The sequence below is a fragment of the Hippoglossus stenolepis genome, chromosome 12, assembly GCF_022539355.2.
Source record: "Hippoglossus stenolepis isolate QCI-W04-F060 chromosome 12, HSTE1.2, whole genome shotgun sequence".
Classification (NCBI taxonomy): Eukaryota; Metazoa; Chordata; class Actinopteri; order Pleuronectiformes; family Pleuronectidae; genus Hippoglossus; species Hippoglossus stenolepis.
In genome coordinates, this window is record NC_061494.1 from 20,225,756 (window position 1) to 20,238,310 (window position 12,555).

The window sequence follows — 12,555 nt, forward strand, 5'->3', positions numbered from 1 at the left end:
CTGTATGTGAGTGCATGCAACAATGTCCGTTTCTTATTGAAATCATCATGCAGCCATCGAGCCGTCAAACTAACCATACTCACTGGACTGACGTCTGAGGCCCATAGGTCAGTAAGGGCAAGCTCAAATCGTGGCAGCGGTAGCTCGTAGAGGTACTTCTGGTGTCAACGGAAACTGCCACTGATATGTAAAGGCAGTGGTCTTTGATGCCACACCGGTTGGAGGCAGCTGTCTTTGATGCCACACCGGTTGGAGGCAGCTGTCACTGCCAGACTCCCCCCCTCAGTAACGCTGGCTGCAAGCGCCTCGCATTCTTGCCATACATTGTAATTGCGATGAGGGACTCTAAGGTGTTGGTAGTGTTAAAATTTGCAAATGCTTTTCCCTCTCGGAACCTTTGCACATTTGTTGCAAATTGCAATCTTACAGTCACTCTCAGAATGTATAAAAAACGTCCACACCGAGTTTTCAGTTCCAACTCAAACACATCACGGTGGCATGGACAGGGACTGATGTATGACGTCATGAGCGCGACCAGGTACGCTGTGTTCATCAGACGTTTTAATTGGCTATAATTTAAGATTCCGATAAATAAATAATAAAAAGTGTCTATTATCGAGTCAATAATATATCGGATCGATATATACACTGCATCGTGCATCCCTATGACCATCTTTCATGCAGCTTTTTCAGTGTCCCAGCACAATCTGCAAATCCACGTGAACTTGAGCTGTTGACCACACGAGTGTTAACATCGTGACATTAAACAGACCGTTTAACCAAAGACTGTAAATAATGTTGGACATCCTCCCGCTTCACAGAAATGAAATGAAAAAAAAAAAACCCACATTTGACAAACATTTAACGTCAATTTTTTTTGTTTTGTCTATTTCCAATCTGCTAACATGGAGGAGGTGGGGTTTATGACCTATACTGCAGCCAGACACCAGGGAGCGATCAAGACACTTTGGGTTCACTTATGGGAGCCGACATGTTTATTTACAATTTAACCAAACTTAAGTTAAAATTAAAACAGAAGCGTCACGGCAACCCGCTCAGACTTAATTTTCTTAGTTGAAAAACAAACAAAAGGAGTAAAACAAGTATAAATCTCTTTAATTTTACAAGCAACTTGAAAATGTCGGGACAATCACGGTGCTACAACAAGAGACAGTTTACGACACAGCATCGTAATGTTTAAAAAGACAAAAGATTAATATTAGAAAGAGTTTAGCGATAACAACATTGTTTAAAAGAATAAAATTAAAAACTGTCTTAGTTCTGGCAGCGGAGCGGCAGCCTGGATTTCTGCGGCGTCAACGCAGCTTCGGCTTCTAACATCTTCTGTCGGCCGTGGATCTTCATTTCCTTCTTACCGCCCTTCTGCTGCTGGGCAACAGGAAAAAAAAAACAACCTCAGTTATCTTTTTCATCATCTGCAGAAATAAAAATGTAACTCCTCCCCAAACAACCACACATGTTTCAGCCTTTGGTTTTAATTGAACATTCTCGCTGCTCACCTTGAAGAAGGGAAGACGTTTACTCTCGTTGAAGACGAGGTTCTCGTCGATGAATGACGGCTCCGTGGCTAAGCTTTCGTTACAAGTGCTCAGCTCGTCCTCCAGAGAGTCCTGGATGAAACCAAGAGGAGCAGCGTAAAAAAAAAACAGTGAAAAGAAGCCGTCGAGTTTTAACTGAGGTCATGTGAAGCCGATTACACGAGGAATCGCCATCTATGCAGAGTAACCGTCACTGAGGAGGAAAAAGGTGAACGTACATGTTCCACCTGGCTGTGTCTGTCCTCCTCTTCGGGCTCCTCCTCCTCCATGGCTGCGAGCAGCTCCTCCTGCTGCCTCCCCAGGCTATCCAGGAGCTCGCCACGGCTCTGAGACTTCACCAGCTGCTTGGGATACGAAAACTGCCGACGCTGAGGGGTGGCACCTGAAGGCGACAACAGAGCGGGTTTGTGACGAAGGCGAGACTCGATTTCATTTCTTTCAGATGGGCACGGGGTGGATTTGATTTTGGGGCCGAACCAAACATAAAAGCAGAAACAGATGGTGGTTGAAGATTTTACCGGTGGGAACATCCTGCTGCAGCTCGTCCTGCAGGAAACCATAAACCAGCTGTTGGCTCGTCTCCACGTGGTCACGTAGCTCCGCCTGCTGCTCGTCAAGAACAATCCTGTCTGAGGAGTTCTGCTCCTGCACGGCCACTAGAACTCGCTTCACCTCCTGCTGCCGACACGACAGCTCCTCCTTGGCTTCGTGCAGCTGTTTGGTGCAGCGCGTCTCAACGCTCTGGAGGAGGATTAGATTATGGTCAAATTTAAAGATATGAAATCTTCCAGGTGATGTTTCTCCGATGGTGACTTTTTTCTTACCTGACGCAGGTTCTGAGCTTCAGTGACACTCTGTCTCATCAGGGTGAGATGTTCCTGGGCTTGTGTCTCTGCATGCTCCCTGGCTCCGGAGCTCCACTGGAGGTCACGTTCCACCAGACCTGCAGCCACACATCAACAGCATTAACACCAACTCACCCTGAACGTCCGGCAGGTTGTGAGTTCACATGAGGAAACGATCGGTGTCGTACCAGACACAGAGTTGTGGAGGTGGGAGCAGCAGCCCGTCATCTCCTCCAGCGTCTGTTGACTCTCGTCTGCACTGAGACGCAGTGAAGAGGCGAGGGATAAGGAGGTGGAGCAGAGGAGGTCCGCCTGGGTCGAGGCCTGATGCTCGACTGTGCTGCAGCCGCTGTAGGACGAGGACGTGACATAAATGAAAAGGTAAAACAAATGTTAGAAATTCCTTCTCTAGGTCTGATGATTTCGGTTTGTAGTAGTTGGATAAAAGGAGAAACCTTCTTGTGTGTGACTCACGTGCTGATGCTCTGCTGGAGGCTCTGCAGAGGTTTGAGCAGCGCTCTGGAGGACGTGCACAGATCAGTGTAGTCGCTCTGGGCCTCCAGGGTCAGCAGGTTGAGCTGGTCTTGCAGGCACTGGATGGTCTGCTTCATATTCTGATGGAGCGAAACAGTTACGTCAGTTTTTACTCACATTACAAAAAGGTTTGTGAGCGATAGAAGCAAACCTTTAGAAACATGACAAACTATGCTCTTCTCTATTTCTCGATGACGTCAAACACGGCAGGCGTGTTTTTGAGGAAGTTGCCGTGTCAAATGAATTTCTTGCAAAAGCTTCAAACATCCTAAATATAACGAAAGAGGCAGAACTACACTCCGAGGGCAGCAACTGTGACAGAGACTTCCTGCTGCGTGTCACCAGTGCGGAGAGAAAAAATCTTACCGTCTGATGTTTCTCCTGCGCTCGTCTGATATCGTCCTCAAGCTTCTCGTGTTCGGTCTGCACGGAGCTTAGACCCTGAACAGCGGCCACCCGCAGCCCCCCCAGCTCCCGAACCAGGCTGCTGAAAAACACCCCCATCTCCTTCATCGCCTCCACCTGAGAGCGTGAAACCGATGAGGGTTACAACAGGAGACCTCTCATTCCTGGATTTCATAGAAATATTTGATCAATTAAACGTCAGAACACAATTGTGTTCTCACCTTGTCGGCCAGAGCTCGCTGCGCCGCCACAGACGCCTTCAGAGTGTCACCGAGCTCCTTCACGGCTGATAATCCCATCAGAGTCCGAACCACTAACACCTGCTCCATGTCCTGTCGATGCTCCTCCTGCAGTCACACAAAAGGACCAGCTAAAAACTCACATCAGGAAAAGCTGGAAACAAACATTGGAGGTCGCTGAGATTACAATCTGAGGACAACTAGCGTTTCAGAATCGTTATGACCATAAATGAGTTAATACTCAGACCAATACATTAACCTTTAAAAACCTCATGTTTTGTATGAAACGTCACAGGAGGTCGTCTGTTTCTCACCAGCAGCTGCAGCAGATTCTCTTTGTCCTGCAGACACAGCGCCTCCTGCTGCTGCACTTTCTCCTGACAGCGAGCCACGCCCTCGGCCACCAGCGGCCCCACGCTGCCCACGAAGGACTCCACGGTGGTCAGAGCTCCTTCCAGCACAGCCTCGTTCATCACAAGTAAACCATCTGAGCAAGAGACAGGGTGGAGGGTCAGAAACGAGTTGTGTGACTGTTCTGGGACATTACACTGTGAGCAGAGCTCTCTGGTCTTACCGATGGCGTGCGAGTAGCTGCTCATCATGTCGTGGTGTTTGGCTCCATGCTGCTGAACGCAGCGCTGCATGCTGCTGAAAGTTCCGTCCACACGCTGAGAGAAACTCTGCTGGATCTGCCTGTTGTGGTGCTCCACCTGACATTTAAAAATCAAGAGCGTCAACATCTCAGGTCACGAGGACATGATGTGAAAATGTGACGCGATGTAAAAAATGTTTAGGGCAGTGGAGAAGAAGTGAAGGGTTAGTTAAGTGAAAATGATAAATTACTATATTCAGTTTTAGAGGCGAAATAAATTTAGTCAATTCATCAACTAATTAAAGAAAATGAAAATAATCGTCCACGATTTTGATGATAAATTAAAGGTTTAAGCTGCTCATTAAAACACAAATGCTCCAAATTCATTAAAGACTTTTTTTCTGTGACTGACATTTTTAAGGCTAAAATTTTAATCAGTTAATCGTAAAAACGATGCAAAGACTTGACAAAGAAAACAAATCGATTGTGTCCGGTCACGTTCCCTTAAACGTAAGATTTTGCTGAATGTCGTCCTGAAATATTTCAATGTTTGTTATTTATTGATTATATTTGATCTATTCAGGGATAAAATCATTTCCAAACTGCAGGACTCTGAATCTTCTTCATTATATTCAGTGTATAAAGCAGTTGAGTGTTTTCTACAGTGTGTCTGGGGTGTCTGACCTTTTTCTTCCGGTCCAGTTTGTCGTGGAGACCAGACACGTCGCTGGTGCTGGCGGCCACCGTCGTCAGCAGCTGAACAAGTGGAACCACAAAAGCACACGGACGAAAACGTTAAAAAGAAGAGAGATATAAAAAGAGATTTCACTCAGATCAATCAGTGATGTGTGTTCGTACCTGGTCAGCGGAGGCGTACAGGGTTTCCTGGACTGAGCTGAGCTCCGAGCAGATGAACTCCTCCTGACTCAGCTTCTCTTGGGTCTCCTGCAGGTAACGATTTGTTTCCTCCAGCCTGAAAAAAGACGCACGACACTTCAGTTTCACAAGTTGCTGATTTCCCAGCTAGATGCTGCTCTAGTACAGCGACGCCTCACCTCTGCTGCTTCTCGTCCAGGTCCACGGAGCACTGCTCCAGTCTGGTTTTACTGTCGGTGAACAGCTCCATTGCCTGCAGAGGAGAAAACGTGTGAGGACGACTTGTACGTGATGCTGTGATGATTCATGGCACAAGTTGTATTTGTCGTCGAGCAGGTTGTAGCTTTGAGTTGTAAGTGAAATGGAAGCATTTCTCTTTTTTTCTCTCTCGCAGCATCTACAACGTGATATATAAATTAATATAAATGTTGCCTCATCACACGGCTCCTAACATGTCGCTGCTGCAACAACCTGCAACACTGAAGTCAGGACTTATTAGAACACATGGTAAACACGTGGTAAAAGTCTCATAACCTTCTTCAGCTCCTCCTCCATGGCGGCGATCCGGTCTGTGTACTCTACTATCTGCTCCTCGTGAGCGGTGATCTGACTCTTCATACTCCTGAAATAAAACACACACAAGAAAGAAATTATATGAGGGAACACCATTTAAAAACACATTTTATGGATTAAATAAAATGTGTAGTTGTTGTTGCAGAGAAGGATATGTTAGCTCTGAACTCAGCAGGTGTGAAAGAGATAAAGGATGTTGTCCAGTACAAGGAACACCTTGTGTGACCTACTCAAAGTTTTCTGAGGACAGGTAAACTCCGTTCTTGTCTCGAGTGGTGGCCAGGTCACGCTTCAGACGTTCGATCTCCTCCGTGTACTCCTGAACACAGACACAGGCCGATGAGATGTGACGCCTGTGTTAATATTTGAGCTTGAAATAATCTCACAATCATACAAAGTCTTAGAGCTCGTCTACCTTGATGAGCGTCCTCTTGGTGAGTTTCTGGTTGACCTCAGGTTTGTTCATGATGTTCTTGGCCCTGCTGGCGTACTCCAGTGTGCTCAGTGTCTCCTGCAGAGAGAATCACACTGATGAACACGAGCTCCGGCGGAGGAGGAAACTGCTCTGGAGCAGTGTGACGTTATGGATGGTAAAACAGATGTGCAGAGACAGCAGGACATACTTCCAGGTTGCTGGATGAAGGCGACACGGTGGCAATGATGGAGGTTTTCGTTCGTCCTCCCAGCGAGTCCTGCAGGATCCTGGTCAGCTTGGACTCTCTGTGAGAAGAGTTTTCAGACATGAACTTATGGGTTAGGAACATAGTCCAATTTTTCCCACCAAAATCTTTTTACACCTTGAACAAGAAGCCACAACTGGTCAGTTTTTACACTCAGTTTTTTGTACTAGATTTAAAAATTAAATGAAAACACGTTCACTTGTTGACATCGGAGGTGATCGTATATTAATTTAGTTCAACCTCTGACAGTTTCCAGTCTTCATGCTAAGCTAAGGAGCTTCTTATTATTTATACTCCTCATCTAAGCTTCTGCAGGAAAACCCGTCTCCAAAAAACATCAAACTATCCCTTTAATTGTTCTGAGGCTGAAAATATTTAGTGACCGATTGTCAGAAAACATCTGGCTCTAATCTCTCCAATGTGACGATTTTTGGTTTTAGTTTTCTTATCCTATATTAAAAACGAAGGAACGAAGACAAACAAAGGAATAGAAATATGTAAATGCACATTTGTGTTAGTTTCATCCATTATTCTTCTTGCGTTCACACAACATAACGACAACCCCGTGCGTCTACCAGCTCGTACCTGTACGGGACGTGCGGCCTCTTCTCCACCAGCGCTGTGATCACTCGGCCCAGCGTCAGCAGAGACTGGTTGATGTTTCCGGCCTCGCGAGCTCGCTTGTCCACCGCACCCGAGCGCCCGATGTTCTCGCTGCCGGCGAGGTCCACCTGCAGAGGGCGGACGGTTAATGAGGAGGAGCTCTTAGAAATGTAACCATTGAAAAGACGTGTGTGTGTGTGTGTGTAACAGGTGTTTAATTGTTTGATAATCCGCAGGATGTTGTCGATATTCTTGAATTTACAAATCCAATGTATGATAAAGTAATCATAGCAGCTCTTTCAGAGAATTCTTGAATTGAAAAGTTTTACTGAGAGATTTGAAATGAAACTTTTATTACTTTACATTGAAAACCTCTTTTATCAAACATGAAGGATTTATACCAGGTTGAGTTTCCCAATCTTCACCAGCTCCTCCCCGTCCAGAGTGATCTCCTTCATGTGGATGGTGACGGAGAAGACGGAGTGGGAGCGACTGCGCAGACACAAAAAAACACAACAAAAAGCGTGAGCGCGACACAAGCAGCCGAGGTGATTAAATACCGACCACAGTTGTTTGCTGACGCTGACCTGGAATAGGCGTTCATCAGTGTCGAGGCCGTCCTCCTCTTGGCGGATCCTCTCTCCAGGATCTGATAAACTTCGTCTTTGTTGTGGACCGTCACGTCCTCCAGGCCCTTCACCACCACGCCACGCTGCGATACACGACACGACACGACACAGGGGTCAGGACAGAAAATCACATGTACAGAAGCCAAACATCCCTGTTTGTGCTGCAGGGACATTTTAATTTATCTCTACAAGATGTTTTATCCCGATTTAAGTCTCTTTGAAACTAAAGATCCACGTTCCAGGTTGAATCCTGTGTCTCTGTGTTAACTGTACATTTAACTCTTGATAAAAACCAACATCATTTTCTCTTCCTGAAACACCCAAGATCACTCAGAGCAAAAGGGAAACGCTCTACAGACAAACCGTGTCCTGGGAACAGCAGTTAAATATCTCCCTCAGTCTTTGGTCACCTTGTTGCGCGGGTCATCGAACAGCTGCAGCCGCTCGTTGACGTCTTCGCTGGGACTGAGCAGGTCGAACAGCTCCTCGTTGTAGATCTCCAGCAGCGAGACTTTGACGGAGAACTCGGTGCCGTTCTCAGAAAGTTTCTCGAAGATCTGGTGCAGCGTCCGGGGGATGATGCCGGCAAGAGGATCCTAACAACGCAGAGGAAACGTTCATTCGATCCATTCTGTGTGTAACGACCTCTTACAGAACTCGTACGCAGGAGTTTGTGAACTCACCTCCTCCCAGGTGAACTGTTCGCCCGGACTCCTCTCGCCCTCCATGGTGAACGTCTTTCCTGTTCCTGTCTGACCGTAGCTGAACCACAGCAGAGGGAAATAGTCTCTCATAACAAATCAAACAACAAATGTCATCATGAAAAATCGAAATATTTGACTCCAATAAGAAACATAAACTTTTCCAATACAAAGGATTAGATTTGATCACATCACTGGTTTGTTGTTGTAATAACTTCCATAACTATGTTCACCTTCCTGTAGTAGTAACACCTTCATGCGTTTACTGAACCATTCAAACAAACTTACGCAAACACGGTGCAGTTGTATCCCATGATGACTTCGTCCAGAATGGGACAAACGACGCTCCGGTACACGTCGATCTGCTTCGCTGCCGGACCAAACACCTGACCACAGAATAATTCAATTTAAAAAAAAAAAGAAAAGGCGGAAATGATCTAATTATCCTCAGTGGACACATTAGGTTCAGGTAAATTTGTACTTTGCATGAAGTATCTAACAACACTGCAGCCACTCACCATGTCAAATGTGTAGGTCTTTCGGGACGCCTTGTCGTTCATCCCTCCCGTCTTCACAAGCACCTCTTTCCTGTTCTGATCGCAGTCGATGACGCCGTAGGACGACTTCCGCTCCACTGTGTTAAACGGCCTGAAAGCACAACGGAGCAGTGACGACTTATCAGACAGACGCAGACAACAGGATTTCAAGAGTGTCCGAGGTGAAGTCTGACGTCGATTTAAATTCAAACAGAAAAAAAAACAGGAATAAGAAGCAAATCTGCATCAGAAGCTGCCGGCGTTGAGAAGTATTTATCTTTCAGTTCTGTGATGCTGTGTGTAACATTTCTGTTCAATACTATTATAATAATTAACCTTTTATTCTTATATTATTACCCTCACTGTGTTTATACAACGCATAAACAATATATTCAACTTTTTGTTACATTGCTTTTGATGAAAATGATCTTGAGATAATTATTGATATTGTTTCGTTGCTCCGTCAACTCATTTTACGTTATTACCAGAAATCTGCCTCAAACTGTCACTGTCCTTTATTTATTATATCATCACTGTGACCAAATTAAACATGTTACTGACTCACGGGCTTCAGAAACTCTCATGTCAGTGAAAGAACACAGTTAAACAGATCTAGATCCTGTGGGTGGAATATGGTCTGAGCGACTACAAACTTATATCCAGATTAAAATGTCCAAAAAGACAGAAAACAGTTTATAAACCCGAGGTAGATCAACTATGTGGGAAACCTAAATGACATCAAGATAATCGTTTTCATATCAGTCGATAACGATAAATGTCACATCATTATTATTGTTATTTTCATCTGGATTTTGCTCCCGAGTGAAGATTGTGATTTTAAAAACTACAAACTCTACTTGTGTGTTAAACCTCCACACACACACACACACACACACACACACACACACACACACACACACACACACACACACACACACACACACACACACACACACACACACACACACACACACACACACACACACACACACACACACAGGTGAAGTTAAAGGACATTAAAGTGAATTTACCTGCATCTGACAACGACCTGGATGTTTCGTCCCTTCTCGTCTCGCTTCAATCCGCTCAGGTTGTGCGACGCCATGTTTCGGTTCTGCCCCAGAGAGAAACACACAACGATCGCGGACTTTTTTTAACAACTTTCACCGGTTCGAACGACCCGTTACCGGTTTTTTTTTTTTTTTAAACTCGCGACGACGTTAGCTGCGTTAGCTTCCGCCGGCTAACAGCCACAGAGCCGCGGCAGCTCGGGCGGTAACTCACCCGCTGACGTCGTTCCCTTCTCCGCCTCTTCTTGAACAACGTGTCCGTGAATAAAACGCGTTAAATACAGATATATTTCCTGCGTGTGTTTGTTTTTTCTTTTCTCCCGCAGCTCACTCGTCGCTTCTGTGGCGCTCACAATCCTTCCGACTCACACTGTTCAAACTGTACTTTTAAATTTACACCGGCCAATAGCAGGGGAGTAACGGACAAACAAACGACGCGATTGGTGTAGAACGCGCACGTGACGTTGGCACCGCGGAGCATCACGGGAGGTAGAAGCAGTAAAAACATGTTTTTGTCGACAGGGGGCGACACTGTTCCGAAAACTGATTTAATGTGTGTTGGTTTATTATTTTTATATCTAATATTAAACATGTACTATTCTCTACATAGTATTTATTATTTATTATTTTTGTATGTAAAATTTAACATGTGCTGTTCGCTACATATTATTTATTTATTATCTATTATACTATTCTTTACATATTATTTATTCTGTGAAATTAAATAAGAAGCAAATCAACATGAATTATTATGCAAGAGTCACTGATAACAAGAGCAGATTCAAATGAATGTGAATTCTGTTTTATTGAGATATGAATATAAATATAAATTTATTTGGATGTCACATTATTTTATTATTATTATTCTGCGTCCTGCTGATGCCTCATGGGAAATGTAAATGTTCTGTACCTGTACCCTCTGATGAGAAACCATTTATCAGCGGGAATCAATATATTTATTGATGATTATCACATCTTTTAATTCACAGATCAGTTATAAACCATTAGAACAATGTTTGCGTTGCCAGGTTGTAGAAAATCCTCCTCCAACATCTGGAACAAGTTCTGTTTAAAAACTGATTATTAACAGTTAACACCACGGTCGCTGAAATGACTTGATTTATTATAAAACCTTTTATTGACCATTTATTGATGATTATTATCGATCCTCTGTTTTCACAACTCTGAAACACATCTGAAGATCCATCTCTTTTCTTTGGCCTCTGAATTATCATCATGAACCAAACTCTGCTGTTTATTTGTCTGTATTTTATTTACTGTTTGTGTTATAGTCTAATTAAATATTGTAAATATTCAACACTTAAATAAATTTAAGAATAATCCTCTGATTTGTGTCTGTGCTTGTAATTGATTGTGTCAATTTGAATATTTGTAATCTTCTGCATAAAACTGAAGGTGAGTTAAAAGTGAGAAAACTCTTTATTCACATTAATTACTAAATAAAAACACACAAACATGTGAGTTTCACATTAAATTTTTCCTGTGGATCCAGAGCACGGAGCGTCCAAATAATTACATAAATACATGAATAAATATGTTTTAGAATTCAAATGAAAAAAGCACAAATTTTCAACGAAGACTTTTAATTTTGATGTTCAAATAAAAAAAAAAACACACAAAGGCACAGAACAAACATTTAAATAAATTTCAACCTGAACACTGATGAGAAATGAAATAATGTCTGTGCACTTTGTGTGTTTCAGGTTTACGAGGTGACCGCAGTAATCCATCTGGACCGTCCGCCCACTCAGCCCTGATGAGGAGGAGGGGGTTGCCCTTTCTGCTCTGGCAACCCCTTTAACACACACACAGACACACACACACACACACACACACACACACACACACACACACACACACACACACACACACACTTTTTGTTGTGTCAGTAACAATGTGGCCTCGGCCTCTTTTACAGTTTCTAAATGCTTCCATGTTATTTCCGTGTCTGACATCCCAACATGTAATTTAACATGCAAACATGTAACGGGGTGTTTAGGGTTAGAAACATTTGTTCTGTCCTCTTCTACAACGTGGTCACGATATCTCGACACAGTGGCGGCGTTAATATGGCGTCTTTGTTTGGTTCAGTGTAAATAAGCAAAGTCAGCAGAACGAGCGGCCCTTTGTTTAAAAGAGACTTTCAACTGTCACAGAAACTCACAGAGGCTCAAAGTCCGAACAGGCAGGTCTCATCTTGGCATTAAATCTGCGTCATGTCTGATAAAAAACAAAACTTTGCCCCCAAAATAAGATTCAAAACTTTTATTTTCCAACCGCAGATGCTCAAGGTTTCATTTGTGTCGATGCAACAACTTTTTTGGTCTCCACCACCTTTCAGCTGCCAAACTGTCCACTGTGTTCTCGCTCCTGAAGCAGGAACTTTCCCCAGAGGAACCTTTGCAGGAACTCTTATAATCAGGATCTAATAAACTTCTGACTTGGATATTCATTTTGATTTAGATCCAGTGATTTTCCTTTTTCTTTAACATTGTGCGATTTTTTACATTTTCACTGATTTCTCAGAGAATAATTAATGAATCTTGAATCTTTAGGGGACTGATATTTTTAATGTGTGTAATTTGGTGCAGATCCAAATAAAATCTGGATCTAGTGAATTGAAATGAGGAGTTTTCATGAGGAGACTGTTGGTGGAGGTACGAGCTCTACTGAGTGAGGATCTAGTCTTGAA

The 12,555-nt window shown here is 43.7% G+C and overlaps 1 protein-coding gene across 2 annotated transcripts; it reads right to left on the bottom strand.

Annotated features, from left to right (window-relative positions):
- Positions 1-1,095: 1,095 nt before the first annotated feature.
- kif11 (kinesin family member 11) lies at positions 1,096-10,229 on the bottom strand. Of its 2 annotated transcripts, none has more exons than XM_035173123.1 (27): positions 10,057-10,229; positions 9,804-9,886; positions 8,755-8,884; positions 8,525-8,622; positions 8,219-8,297; positions 7,946-8,131; positions 7,494-7,618; positions 7,308-7,398; positions 6,889-7,034; positions 6,247-6,343; positions 6,039-6,134; positions 5,854-5,942; positions 5,585-5,672; positions 5,230-5,303; positions 5,033-5,147; positions 4,859-4,930; positions 4,157-4,292; positions 3,897-4,069; positions 3,565-3,690; positions 3,305-3,460; positions 2,879-3,018; positions 2,593-2,753; positions 2,384-2,502; positions 2,078-2,300; positions 1,778-1,941; positions 1,521-1,631; positions 1,096-1,386 (listed from the first exon to the last, which is right to left on the bottom strand). In XM_035173123.1, the coding sequence occupies exons 2-27, from the start codon at positions 9,875-9,877 to the stop codon at positions 1,276-1,278; spliced, it is 3,180 nt and encodes a 1,059-aa protein (XP_035029014.1). In that variant the 5' UTR covers positions 9,878-9,886; positions 10,057-10,229; the 3' UTR covers positions 1,096-1,275. The 2 variants fall into 2 exon arrangements, with proteins under 2 accessions (XP_035029014.1, XP_035029013.1); XM_035173122.1 differs by having other exon boundaries at positions 1,096-1,389.
- Between the last annotated feature and the right edge of the window lie 2,326 nt (positions 10,230-12,555).